The sequence below is a fragment of the Synchiropus splendidus genome, chromosome 16 (assembly GCF_027744825.2).
Source record: "Synchiropus splendidus isolate RoL2022-P1 chromosome 16, RoL_Sspl_1.0, whole genome shotgun sequence".
NCBI classification, from domain to species: domain Eukaryota; kingdom Metazoa; phylum Chordata; class Actinopteri; order Syngnathiformes; family Callionymidae; genus Synchiropus; species Synchiropus splendidus.
The window spans coordinates 9,808,737-9,823,650 of record NC_071349.1 but is presented as its reverse complement, the minus strand read 5'-3'; the positions used below and the strand labels follow the sequence as shown (position 1 = coordinate 9,823,650).

The 14,914-nt window shown below is 41.4% G+C and overlaps 1 protein-coding gene across 1 annotated transcript in view; it reads right to left on the bottom strand.

Annotated features, from left to right (window-relative positions):
* Positions 1-14,914, bottom strand: part of LOC128746937 (leucine-rich repeat and fibronectin type-III domain-containing protein 5-like) — an 80,773-nt gene that overhangs the window by 13,306 nt on the left and 52,553 nt on the right. The window contains exons 3-8 of the mRNA XM_053844306.1: positions 5,249-5,472; positions 4,159-4,287; positions 3,911-4,091; positions 3,680-3,835; positions 3,142-3,401; positions 1,090-1,557 (exon numbers count right to left, since the gene is read on the bottom strand). Of these exons, the coding sequence (XP_053700281.1) occupies positions 1,090-1,557; positions 3,142-3,401; positions 3,680-3,835; positions 3,911-4,091; positions 4,159-4,287; positions 5,249-5,472 (1,418 nt within the window). The remainder of the gene's footprint in view (positions 1-1,089; positions 1,558-3,141; positions 3,402-3,679; positions 3,836-3,910; positions 4,092-4,158; positions 4,288-5,248; positions 5,473-14,914) is intronic.

Genomic DNA, 14,914 nt, shown 5'->3' with positions numbered 1-14,914 from the left:
CACGTGTTAATTCTCCATTCCCTATTTCACCTGAGTCAATATTTAGCTCAAACAACAATCACTTCATGTGAGATTGGTGTAATCTCTGTAATCCTAAACAAATGACAAAAGTCAAGAGAACTTGACTCCCAGCAGGCCGGGTGTTCGGAACGCCAAACTTCACCCTCCGTACTTTTTCCCGGCTTCATTAGTGACCCTGATCTCCACTCTCAGCCGGGTTTTTAAGTTGGACGCTGTGGTGGTTCTTTGATTATTTAATAGTAGGAGTAGTCTTCCATCCCTGCTGCTCACTTGGCAGCAAAATGTCTGCTATGGAGCTTTGAAACCAAGTATGGATCCCGCAGCACATGCACGAGACAATGCTGTGCAGGGAAGTGCGTCAAAATAAAATATGCCATTTAAAGCGGCAGCACTTGACGGAGCACGGAGAGTTTTAGGGGCTGGTGAAAGCGAGACTGCTGGTTCCTCAGCGTAAGAAATAATCATTTATTTCACTGAGTTAGACGACCAGCCTCTCACAGATGTTGTTTATGCAGAGAAGGTCACAGTCGTATCTTTTGCAGTCAGGTGCAACGTTCTTTGGCCACCTGAATCTGAAACTTTGAAAGTGTTTGTAGCGGAAACTTTACATACTCTCAGAGTGCCGCTACAAGTGGCCAGTATGTAAATATCTCACAGACATAGTAAAGTCTCAATAGATTCAATAAAATTGAAAAATTTATTGAATTAAATATATATATATATATATATATATATATATATATATATATATATATATATATATATATATGAATGCTGTGGTGTTGCTTAACTGTTTCAGATTTTGTTTTATTACTATTGTTATTAAATTTTTTTCTGTTCTTTGGGGGGTACGATGTTTAACTTTTAAGCAATTTACAAAGTGTATATGGGCTACAAAAAAAAAAAAAAAAAAATTGTGATCTTTAATCTTTTGGAAAATACATGCAGCAAGCTTGAGGAAAACAAACCAAGATGCATCAACACCCCTCCTTGACTGGCCACCCCGACCAGTGGCAAACTCAACCTCCAATATGGCGGTCACATGGAGTGCAATATCGAGGTGTTTACCTGTAAACAAGGGAGTCGTCCTGGCTTCCGTTGTACTGTATCTGGAACATTCGGATCCCAGGAATATTCCTCTGGAAGTTGAACTTGATCAGCGCGGTTGAGGAGGTGGCTTCCGCACTCACCACCCTCTTGTCCACGCCTCCCTTCACGTCGCCGGTCACGTTGCTCCCGTTGACCCCGCTCCGGGCCGACGTGGATATATCCGAGGAGCCCGGGTCCGGCTCCTGAATGTTGTTGGTGTTGTTGGAGATGTGCGGCAGTTTGATGATGACCAAATCCACAGTTTGGTGGGCTTCACCCGCCGGGTTTGAGGAAATACAGGTGAAGGAGCCCGTGTCTTTGACGGTACTGATGAGGATGTCCAGAGTCCCGTTGGCGTACACTAATGTTCTGGAGGAGTTGGACACCAGCTTGCCCTCCGGAGAGATCCAGTGGATCGCTGGCTCTGGATCTCCTCGCGCCTTGCACCTTAAAAGAAAAGAACACGTTTAAAAAAACTGGATGGAGCTATGATGGAACTTGATGGGTTTTTTTGGGGGGGTTTTCGAAGCGTCTTTTACAACTCAGGGCTTTTTAAATTTGAGCTCATCTCTGCTGCATTACATTTCGGGTTCATCAAAGGACACATTTAGATAAACAAAAACCATTCAATGGTAAATTTGTTTTTCTCACTTAATGAGCACCAGGCGCAACCGCGTAAATGTGAATAATTATCCAGCAAATACAGCATCACTCCCAGCCCTTCATCCAGTCACCAACACATCCATGACTTGGGGAGGTCAACTGATGTTTAGGCCCAGTGACAGCTCAAATACTGTTGGGCCTGAAAGAAATGACTCATAAGAACATGAAATTTATGGGACTGACACCAATCTGGCCTCTCATTTATTAAGCATGTCCACAGAAAGCATTTAAATGCGCGCTGCGGGGAACGGATGGGTGTAAACACCGCTGATATTTGGGTGGTCCATTGTGTTGCATTAAAACATTAACAGCTTCACACTCTGTCAAACCCCCAGCTCCTTTCTTTCACACTTGATCCTGATGCTAACTGCTGTGTTGCTGGGAGGTGGTGCTCGGTCAGCTGACTTGCATCTGCTACCTCTCACGGGCGTTTATAGAGCTTTCCCACGGCGTGTCGAAACAGGAAGTGGCCGCTTTTTTTGTGCTTTTTCCGGGGCTTGTTGGGGTCTATTATGACTACGATGAGTAAAAAGATGGGGTTATGCACTCACTTGTAACTAAAAATTTAGGGGAAAAACCAACAGAGCGACTAAACTACGGATGACTCAAGCTGGAGTAGCTCTTCTTGCAGTGAGCTCTAACAGCAAGTAGTCACTCAGCCCTTGAAATACTTGCATTAGAAACTTTACTTATCTAACTATATTTTGATAAATAGAATTAAAATGTATTTTTATTTTCAACTATTCAGTATTCAGTTTTCTGGTGTGAAGGCTCAACAGCTTTTTGACAGTCTTCTATGGGCATCTTGAAAGAGTATTTCAGATCATTATATATTTATTTAAGTCAAAAATACATTAATTTTATTATTAAAATTGTAAATCCTGTCTACACTTGTGTTGTGCACTTGTGTTCAGTCTCCACAAACAACACACACTGTTGCTGTCAGAATCTCAAAGAAACTGATCAAACTATTCATAACTACGAAACTCATTCAACAGTTTCACAGAACTATATTCAATTTTTGGTCAGCAGGAGCCCAAACTCCACTGAAATAAATTGACCCAAAAATTATTGGTGAACTTATGGTTTTGCTTTGTAGATTTTGAAAACTGAATTTGAAAAATTATCGCAGCAAGCGACAGGAGGGAAAAAAAAGTCCATGATGACATATCCATCATGTTTGATAAGTGCAACATAAGACTGACCACAGAAAAATGCGATAAAATATTGAAGCTATTGTAGTAAAACCAGCTCCAGGTCGCAGCTTACCAAACTACTGATGAAGTGCCACAACAAAAGCACCACTTTTTGGGTGACTATTGTTCAAGAAGTGTCCTCAACCGAGTCAAACTCGGATTTCATACGTACCGTAGAGCGACTCTTTGGCCTTCCAGGATACGCATTTCGTGTGAGTATCTGGTGATGAGCGGTGGCTCACACAGAAACTCCTCCTCAGGAATGGACCAGAAGTACCGGCCGGAGAGATGCTGAGGCGAGGCGCAGGTCTCCAGGTCGTCCTCTCGGTTGAGCCGTCGCAGCCACAGCAGTTCACAGTTACAGTGTAAAGGGTTTCCGCCGAACGACAGCGCAAAGGACGTGGAACTCATGATGCCTGATGTAGCGAGAACCTGTGGAAATACAGAACGAAAAAAACATCTATTATTTTGTTTCCGACACAAGATAATCACTCCGCAATCCTCTGTTGTCCCCACACATTTGAAGGTCTTAATAAAATGATTTGTAATCCATTCATATTTGCAAGAGGATGATGAAAAGCGTGACCCATATATGTGGTTCCATGTGAAATCCGCTGACAGTTTCAGAGAAAATACCTTGTGGTGCAGGAGACGGTGTCACGCTGCTGAAACTTTGAATTACTTTCCCGTGTACGGGGAATAGAAAATACCTGCGCTCGCTGGAAAAGTGGGTCCGGTGGCAGTTTTTGAAGTTTATTTGAGGTGACATCAAGGCGGTTAAGCTTCTGCAGCAAAGAGAAGGTTCCCTCCGGAATGAAGTCCAGCATGTTGTGGTCTAAACTCAGGGTATGAAGGCTTGTCATTCTCTGTAGGAAGTCGAGAAGGTGAGTTTTGATGACATTTGTGTCTCTGAAGCCGATGTATGCGGAAGGCGCTCTCACCTGAATGGCCTCCCAGGGTATTGAATCCAGATTGTTGTAGCTGAGGTCCAGTTCCTCCAGCGCCAGCAGGTCATTAAAAGCTCCTTGGTGAATCAAGACCAACTGGTTGTTGTTGAGGATCAGGTGATGGAGCTTCGACATGCCACTGAAGGTGTCGTTCCCTATCCTGGTCAGTCGGTTGCTGCCGAAGAAGAAAGAAAAAAGTCAGAGGTCGGGGATTCGATGTCGGGTCGACAGTGCATCCGTACCTGTTGAGGTGAAGGGCCCTTAGGTTCTCCAGATCGGCGAAGGCATGAGGTGTGATGTAGGAGATGGTGTTTCGAGACAGCGTCAGGTCCACCAGGCGAGTCATGTTTGCAAAGTCCTTCCTTTTTACACTGTGGACGTACATCAAAAACACCAGTGGAAAAAATATTCCTCGGAGACCTGTTAGCTATGTTGGACTCTACAGTCGAGAACATCCAATTAAAATCCGTGAAGGACTTCAAAGAGATCTTTAATGAAAGCGTAACGCAGATAAACACTTTTATCTATAGAGCGAACAAATGGTTCTGATGGAATCTTCACTTAGGAAACAAACCTTCGAGTGAGTTCTTGAGTTTTTTTTTGCATTGGAAATTGTATTCCTTCTTTTTTTATTGGTCTAGATTTTTTTTTTCCAAATAACCAGATTTTGTTTTTCCTAATAGCGCAATATTAAAATATATGTATGAAACTGTACTAATACTGTATAAATTACTGTAAAAATTACGATATATATATATTGAATTGTTTTAATTGTTATATAATATATGCAATTAAAACAATTTAAAATAAATATATAATAAATTTTCACTATTTTTGATTTTTTTATTTAATATTGTCATATATTAAATTCTAATAACACGTAATATATATATTATTGAAACAATTAATATACACAATAACAATTACAAAACAATTTATATTAAGATATAATATGCTATAAGAATGTATTATTATTATTATCATCATCATCATCATCATCATCATCATCATTATTATTATTATTATTATTTTATTATTGTTGTTGTTGTTGTTATTAAATGTTTTTATTGTTATTGTCAGGGCTAGGTACGTCATCTTCATGCCACTTTTGACATTTTATTTTCATTTCTTGGAATACGCTTTTTTATTTTATTTTGTTTATTTACATTTTGGTTTTTATTATTCGTCAGAGTCAACAATTAAAAATAACTAATTTTCTGGACCAAAAAAATGGGGAGGTGGAGCGGGTTAGTGTAATTCTTTTCAAATTCAAATTTCACAACAGGGTTCACTCGGTCAGTTCTATTCCTGATGTGCACTTTTGACGCCTACCTTGTGACGAAGTTGTCAGCCAGCCTCAGCTCCACTGTATGCCTGTCAATGTTGGGCGGCACAAACAGCAGGCCTTTCTTGGCACAGAGAGTCGCCAAGTTTGGCGACAGGATCTGACACACGCAACGCTTCGGGCAGATCTGTCCCCGCACTGCCATGGCAACCGCCAGCATAAGACACAGCAACAGCCTCTCCATGGTTACCACCCCACCTGGACTCAACACCTGGAACAAGACGGGAGCAATGGACGTAATTCACACTTCCATATCATCAGCAAGTCCTTTTCTCTGCTTTACGTATGAGGAACAAATCGAGTGTTGAGCCCCGGACCATTGAACCGAATGTCTTTCGGGCATTACGAATCGATCCTCGGACAAGTTAACCACGCCGGTGTTGATGTATGGCGGTCCTCATGAGCGCTTCCAGTTTATAAAGGATGGTTGAAAGAAAAAAAAAAAAAATAAAGCAGGAAGAGAAACTTCTCATTGATAACACCCTTGATAAGGATTTGAAGGACACTGTTAGATATGGATTAAAGAGCTCCACACTCCACAAACACACTGGACTATATTTGGCGCGCAGGTTCTTTGATATTCCCCAGAAACTGCAGCCCTATATAACCGTATATGACTCACAGCAGGTCCTTCATTCAAAGCACACAAGCACTAGTTTATACAATCACCGAGCCTTTGAGCTGGATTTACATGGCCTGGAAAACCAGGGAGAAAAAAAAGCAAGGACCGAAGATTCCAGCTGTCGAAAGTGCATGTTATACCAGGAACAGGAGAGAATCATGACCCATCTGACACCGACAGCAGCACAGTAATGACTCCACAGAAGGCTATAATGAGGGAGAAAACAGTGAGTTACTCACGGGAAAAAAAAAAACAATGATCCAAAAGAGCAATCAGAGAATGAATGAAGTATGCGGTGGCCTCAAAGGAAGAGATTCCACTGGAGCTGGTGATGAGAGACGCTGCCGTCAGCAGTCGTATAAGAACATAAAAGGCGGGAGCTTCTTCTCCAACAAAGAAAAGACAAACCTGAAAATCATGTTATTGACTTTAGCTGGGGGTGACATGTCGGGGATCAAATGGAATGGTGAATTAACCAGAGGGATTATGGGTACGGAAGACAAATTAAGCCCTGTTTGCGGTGGGATAGTCGTGCGCTGCTTTATTCACTTCTTTGAAACCCTTCCACCGCTGCCCCCCAGTTCCCCGCAGGTCTGCGTCAAAGCTAGTTTCACCCATGGCTTCCTTGCTCACCAAACAGCCGGCTTTGCGGCCGCTGCAAATGGATTCTCCGCACGACTCGCACTCTGAAACTGATCTGAAGCTGCATCGCAATGTCGCGGCGATAACAAGCAAAAATACAAACACTCACTTTCCGGACATATTCACAGTGATTCCGAAGTGTCTTTCATCTTTGTTTCTCCTGATCAGTCAGCAAGTAAACCACTCATTTTTCCGGAGAGGCCTTGAAGGTTTCACATATTTCACCATAAAACAAGGAAATAATTTCCTCCAGAGACACAGTGAAATTTGAAAATTGTTTTCCAACAACACTGGACAGCGATGACAGCTGAACACAGTGCAGCAGAAAGTATTGCTTCTTTAGGACGCCAGAGAGCTTGAAGTGGACTCAACAGCATCACTCTTTGAACTTCCTGTAAAAGAAAAAAAATGTCTCTCATGGGCTCAGGTAGCTGTGGATTATTTATTCCACACAGCAAGTTTTGTGTTTTACTCTATTTGTAAACATGGCAGGTTCCTAGTTTGAGTCCAGCTCGAGGTCCATTGATACCTTGCATCTCCACATCAGAAAACCTTCTTCTCCCATCAGTGACTTCCACTTCTTCTGTGGTATTTTTTATTTTTGGTATGCATTTTTGAGGTGAAAAAATAGCCAGTTGAAAGTCTGCAATCCAGTAAATATGTGTTATTTAACAAAAATAATCTGATAATAAAACAGAAGTAGAGCTGTTCATTCTGTTTTTATATATCTGTCTCTTGTTTATTTTTAAAAATATATATATTTTTATATTTATTTATTTATTTGTCGTCACCTGACCTGCCATCCATCCCATTGATGCATTTCAGTGTCAGAGCTAAAAAGATTGCGAGAGCCAGACGAACTCACTTAACTGAAATACGCAGCAATAAAGCAAGACGCAGGTCGTGATTCTCACTCGATATTCTCGCCCTGCATTTATTGCACCAAGATAACGTACGCCTTTTATGGCATTGAAAACTCTTTCACACAAAGTGATTCACTAAAATGGGCTCATCCACGCATTTTGCCGATCACATGACCTCACAGGTGAAGAAGAAGAAACATCCCAAAGGTACTCTCATCCGGCGCTGGAGTTCAGTGAAGAATCATTCACAAGGTTAGAAAAAAAAAGCGCTTTTCTTTCAGGTGTTTTTTGGGAGGAAAGATGCATTAACTTTCCCAGCAGCTTGGCTACGTGACATGAAAGGATCAAAGGTTGAGGAGTATTTATCTTAAAAACAATTGGCTCCGAGGCGATATTCCACATGATTGATTCAGTGGATTTAATCCGAATAACAAATCCACGAGGAGCATTGCTATCGATTCCAAGCATGGGGTGCTAATGCTTTGCAGCTGCTTAACACAGCCTCCAGGCCTCTGGCTGTGTTCGGAGGTTGTTTGTACCAGCGTGTTTTGCAATGCAAAACTCCACTAATGCCCAGAACACTCAACTTAACCGGCCAACTTCCTCCACGCCTTGGGTTTGTTTGCCGCGTGTCCGCTAGAGTACACCTTACGGTCGCGCTAATGGCTTCACCCATTTAAACACCAAGGGTCAGCAGCTGCCTAAATACATCGCAATTACACTTTATTCAATTAGAGCACTTTGAGCAAGCACACACTGAGGCGCTGCTGTGTTGTGGGTCAGAATTCACTACTGTTTAGACACTAAACACAGCATAGAACCCTCTGTCTTTTTCAGAAGCTCATTTCAACTAGCTTTTTCATGCCATTCAACTGAACCTACAACCTCAACTGGTCAATGCTCTGAATTTATTGCATGAAATCTACCATTATGTACTAACCTACCTTTTATTTTGAGTACTGTCTGGACCCAGGAAACTTCAAAAAGTTGTTTTTGTCTTCAGGTACCGCATTCAGAATAATTTGCACAGTAATATTCAACATCTTCCCTTCACCAAAATCTGTTCTTACTGCTGATGTTTGAGGTGTAATATATACACAGAAATGTAAATAAAACTGTACTGCTCAACTTATCTCAGATAGTCATTTATGAGCTGCTTGCCGTGGGTCTGCACTCTCTGAGTACTATTTTTTTTTCATGCAATGTCAGTGTTCAACATACAACCAACAAAAACAAGTCAGTGATGAGCAGTAACAGTCGAGTCGTCCATGTCACTGGTGCTACCAATAGTCTCCAGAGCTCAGCGTTCTTCTCAGTAGATTTTGCGAGCCCACAACAACGCCACCTATAGGCCTGGCATATGTACTACCACATCACCCCAGTGGAGGTGCAGTATTGTCTCGATGCTGAGTGAAAAACAATCCTGTTTAGAGCTCCAAAATATAGGCAACAATTCTAGCGGTTCAGATCTAGCACCACACCTTGAACAAGTATTTCTAGGGGAGAAATGTCGAGTCAACAAATAATCGACAAAAGGAGAGCGACTCGCCACATCAGTCCTGCGACGTCGACCTCATCTCCAAATAATCTCCGACTGGATGAATATATAATAGCAGCCTGACACAGGAGAGCAATCTCCAAGGTCAGTTTTGAGACGCCACAGAGAGATGATGCATCGATGCACATGGAAACTCAAACGTAAACGATAACAGGTGAGACCTATCGTGCACATATTGATTTTCATATACAGCACTGAAGACACCGCACGCTGCATCTGTGCGGGAACAGCAGCCACTGACACTGGTGAAGCGTGTAACCGGAGCTCTCGTGCTGAGAGCACCAGCGACTCTTTAAGTGCTCGATTCACGGTGTCACTGCTCAGTATCTCATATGCTACAGAGTTTTCACTTCATTTCAAGGGAAGCGTATGAATTCTTCATCGGAATAGCACGTCCGCATCGTGCCATTACGACCACCCTCCCTTACAGAGCAAACAAGTGCGGGTGATCCTGAAGTGTGAAGCGCCTCTCTTCACAAGCTGAAGATCGGAATGAACCATGGAGAGACAGGATCATTTAGGATCTAGCGCAGGTCATATTTTAATCAATCGTGGCAACATTTTCGCAGATAAAGCTTAGTACATGAGCCTTGATAGATAAAAGTCTCCTACTCTACATGGACATACAATCTCGCTACAGTAGCAGGTTTAGCTCATTCACCTCTTTGGGCTACTTTTACCACACCAGACAACTGTGCAGTTATCACTAGGAAAACAAAATATTAGGAACAGAGACATGGCTTATCTCGACTCTAGGGTTTGTGATGAACATTCAGATATGAGTTGGACAGAGGACATGATCATTATTTTACATTCACATTTTGACTTCATATGCCAGGTGTGTAATAATATTGACATGACAATACATAACACTTTCACCTCTGATATAAATTTTTTATGCTTTAGATTAAGGAATATAAATTACCATTATGACCAGAAATGTTCACTCTAAACAACACCATTATTACTGGTTATTAACAGTTATTAGGCAAGTAGTAAATATGTTGTGTTATCAGTATTTCATCTGTTAATGTCATTTAAGATTTTTTTATTTTTTTTTTATTCAATGTTTGGCACCGCAGCACGTAGCAGTCCGGCAACACATACGACAGTTACGGCAGCACAGTATCCCAGCATCTCACTCTCACACAGAGATCTACCACTACAGTAGCACCTATAACCCTTGCGTCGGCTATTTTGAATGGCATACGACTTACGTCCAATCTGACTTACGACCGGCTGGTCAGAACCGATCCCGGTCATAAGTCGGATATCACTTGTTTTTTATGTGCAGCAAGTAAAATACAACCTCCAAACCTCCATTAAGATAGAAGGCACTCGAAAGCTACTCCTCTGTAAATCGTGCAGAGTACCAATATGGCCAAGTCAGTTTTTCGGAAGCATTTCAGCTTCAGGGCTAAAACATGAAGCACAAACAGGATGACTTCTCAATGCAAGTCGATTTGGCAAAGTCGAGCGGTCTTGACCAAAAACAAAATGTATGAACAGACTGAGCAACACTACATATAAACTGTTTTAGAATCACTACAAACCATTTGAATTTCATTTATCTGCACTTGCTCTAAGAAGATGCCATCGTCAGCATATAGAAAAACAAGTCGACATGGCAGCCATCACTGAATGAAAGGTGTACAATACTGAGAATTATCAGCTGCTTGTGTTATGATTTTCATGACAAAGAACACATTTTGTACCTTGGGCTAAATGAAGTGCTCTCACAATGCTGGCTATCAGTTTCAGCTATTTATTTTTGTTAAAGAAAAAAAACCAAACAGCCGTGTTGATGCAGTCAGTCCAGAGTGAATTCAAGTTAACCTGCGTTTTCCTTTCCGAGAAACTCGGAGGAGAGGTCAGGGAGCTGCAGCCACCACAAGAACTGCTTGTTTTCCCCCTGTCTGGGCTGTCAAACACACAAGCGCACGGACACAACCCAACTGTGTGTTGTTAGAGCAAACGTCTGCACCGGCGGAGGAGCACGTCTATTGGGTATCCGCGGTACAAAAAAAAAAAAAATCAGAAACCACTACGGTGGTTAAATTCGCTTGAACACAGAAGATGAGAACACAGCCGGAGGACATATTTGAGCGTAGTGCAGTTTTAAAAGAAGAGCAGCGAGAGAAAGAGGATTTATGCCCAACAGCAGGTGGTGTATTGCTAAGTAATATTTCTTGTTTAGTGGCAATCCACAATGCAGCGTGTTTTCATCTGCAGGAGTGCGACAAAGTATTGGTTTGTAAAAGACAAACAGCGAGGTCTCTGATTGCCGTGTTGCCACACACTCGGACAAACTGGTTCACATTACAGCTGCTGACTGAGGAAGCTGTGAAAGAGGAGAAGCAGAACCTACAAATGGCTTGGTTTCCTGTTATTTATTAGATTATAGATCACCACTGAAGCCTTGCCGTCGTTGACCTCTATTGATACTTTAATGGTTCTCACTGCTTTGAGGGAAGTCTGGATCACTCTGACCCGACTGCTGCCCCCGCGACCTGACCTCAGTGATGGACGGCTGGATGGATTCTCGTGATTCAGGTGTGTAGTTTGTCCTTGTATTCCCATTTGTTTGCTTGTGTTCCGGCTGATGTACATAGTTAGAGACAAGTCAAGTCTCCACGTCTAGTCAAGTAACAGTCGAGCTCCCGCTAGTCTTTGTCCTCGCCCTCCCTTGTTGTTTGTGTTTGCATTAAACCCCACGGTGAAACTAGAAACTAAGATTCTCATATAAATTAGAATATAAAACGGAAGACTTTGAATAAGTGGTGAATATGTTGGGAATATTTTGTTACTTTAAGGGACACAAATAGTAATTCTGAAGCTCCTTACCTAATGTGCAAATGTGGACCTCAGGCCACACGTTGAACACCTTTGCAACAGTCTTATTTAATGACTAGTTTTACCGATGTGAGCCCCGCCTCTTGTCTTGCTCTTCAGAACATTGACTTTCTGTCAGTACAATTGAATTTTTTTCCGTTTTTGGACTAAGTTCGGGATTTAAACTGTTGAAGACTGTGAACTTTCTATGTTGCGGGGAGACTGATCCCGCATCTATTGGTCCCTCTCACGCCGACACATTAAAAATAAGTGCCAGCTGTGTGATCACACAACATCCTGGTCACATCCCAAATTCATGTGCTAAAAATACAGTACAGACACACGGCTGACTGCTCGCTCATGACAGGGCCTGGAACACGGTGTACGCTTTTGAGCGTCGCCAAAAGGGATTACGTGAAATCACTGAATATTTTACCAAGATTAATTGCCCTCATGAACAAGGACGAGGAACTCCAATAAAAAGACGAACAACAGACGCAAGGAGAAAACAGTGGGAAGAAACCGTTTTCCAAATTACATCGGAAAAAAAGTTGAGCCAATGAATCTTTTATTGAGGCAGTGTAAATTGGGTCAGACACTTTTTATATTAAAACATATCAGCGTGTCAGTAATGCTCCGAAGTAAAGGAGGGAGGAGAGGGTTGAAGATGAGAAAAACTTTGCCTGCTATGTTTATCTACAAGACTTACATTTATAAAAGTAATGTGTTTCAATATATGCTTCTTTGAGGGAGTCAGCAACACGTCCGCTGTGAGCTTCAGTGGGTCCGTTTCATGTAGCTGTTATTGCTCATGGCAACATGATTTATCGCACAACGTTGGATTTGATGTGGCGAAACAACAAAGTCTTTAGCTGGAGCTTTGATGAGATTCCACCTTTATTATTCCACTGACGCCCAAAGCTTTGGAGACAGTGCCCATACAAGGATGTTTAATTTTAGCATTGGCACAAAACAACACAATCGGGGAGGAACATTTCATGTCGTTCTGGTCAGCGCCAGTGTGAAATGTCGAGGCGTGATGAATAGAGCCTTAGATTGACAGTAATGAGAGGCAATGTCGAATTTGGGGATTTGAAAAAATAAATAAATAAATAAAAATAAAAATAAAATAATACCAATAAAAGTTTTCTTTACATATTATTTATGTATGAAAATTAATATTTTGTCCACTTTCTTTTGCCCTAAAATGAATGAATGGACTATTTTATTTTATTTTATTTTATTTTATTCTTTATTCTTTTTTCTATACAATTGGAGACATGGAGTTCAGTAAAAAATATCAAGTATAACAAAAATGGCAGAATAAAAAATAATTATATATATATATATATATATATATATATATATATATATATATATATATATATATATATATATATATATATATATATATAATAAAATAATAATACATTAAAATCATGTCCTAATTTAAAATACAAACATAACGATATATAACATTAAATATAAGAATTTAAATATATGTTTATGGCCCCAAAAGACGTGAGGTGGGCGTGGCCAACACATACACTGTTATTTGACTTAAGTGAAGTAGAAGGTGAGGTGCATGACTAAGTGTGATAGGATGCTTCAGTGAACTATACTACACTTTTACGATAAAGAAAAGAATCATGAGAATAATGAACAATACAAGGAAAAAGCAGAAATGAATTCCAAAAGCGAATAAACAAATGCAGGGTTAAATAAACCCACAGACCTCCTGTAAAAACACTGTAAAAGAAAACAGCGTAATGAGTCACATGATCAAAGGACACAGTCGCTCCATCATTCAGACGATAAGAGTCCATTGAGGCAGTCCATCTTTGGCAGCCTGGAAGCATGGCAGCGCCTGCATATTGACTCTTGGATCATTCACTCCCCTCGTCTCTGCATAAGTGCTCATAGAGGATCGCCATCTGCCAGTGTGTGTGATGACTTTGCACAAGTAACAAACCTACCGTGGGCATTAGTGTTTGTTTGTGTGGGGAAATAGTATTTAATTCGCTCTCTGTGAATGTTAGAAACAGCTATGTTAGCAGTGGCCATGTTCTTGTACGCCAATAAAGTATATTTGATTTGAAAGCTTGAATGGTAGAATAGAGAGACAGAAAGAAGTGGGAGGATGACAAACTGTTTCCATCATCGCCCTCGAGGCAAGAGGAGGCTTCATGCTTACATAAGAATGCACGCGCACACACACACACACACTGACAAAGTCAACAAAAATACACATGATTTCATGTGTTTATATGTAAATGGCTAAATGGAAGTGGCCTGTGGAGCAGAGTGGGAAGCCGCGGCTAGCTTAGTGTAGCATTATCTTTTAATGACACATTGTTGGTTTACGTGTGCACGTGTGTGCGAGGAACTAAGTGTGCGTTTGAGTGCCACCGCTGAAAATAGCCAGCACGAGAGATCAATGGGAAAAGAGGAAGCGTATATCTATCTGGTGTTCACTTCCATGTCTGTCTCTAATCTCACGTTCCGTTGAAGACACGTCGCCGGTACAGACGCCGCAGCCGCTAAAAGATTAAATGAAATGAAATGGTATTGTTTTATCTCAGTTAAAACGGCACCTGTATCACAAACACAATGTAGTATCATATAAAAATAGCACCCATCTACCGCTTACTGTACTCTGATGTGACAACGCGACGGTGTAGAACATGACTACAAAGTACTTTTAAGACCAACCATTCCCACCTCTTTGGAACACTCGTGGATAGCAATCCATTTTAGAGTTTTATTTACTGCTCCTAAAATATTTTGCTCAGTCTAACCCCTGACTTGAACCGAAAACCATCTTTGCATCCGCGGCGCTTTAGCTACCTAAGATTTGCTGACGCAGACGGCAACCTTCCGGGTGGCATGTTGACAAGAGAGATGGTGGTTGGGGTTTGGCAAGCCACGTTCTAAGCCCCGTCAGTCCAGTGAAGCGCCAATGAGTCAACATGCAACGTAGAAGGCAGCCTTTAGCGTCAGTATAGGATTGAAAAGTACACTTCCTAATGGAAAAGAAACAGAAGTGAGGATGGTGCCCCATACGGTAGGTCCTTTGAAATATATCAACAATACTGTGTCGTTCAAATCTCACGCTTTTCCGGAGTAAATACTCCAC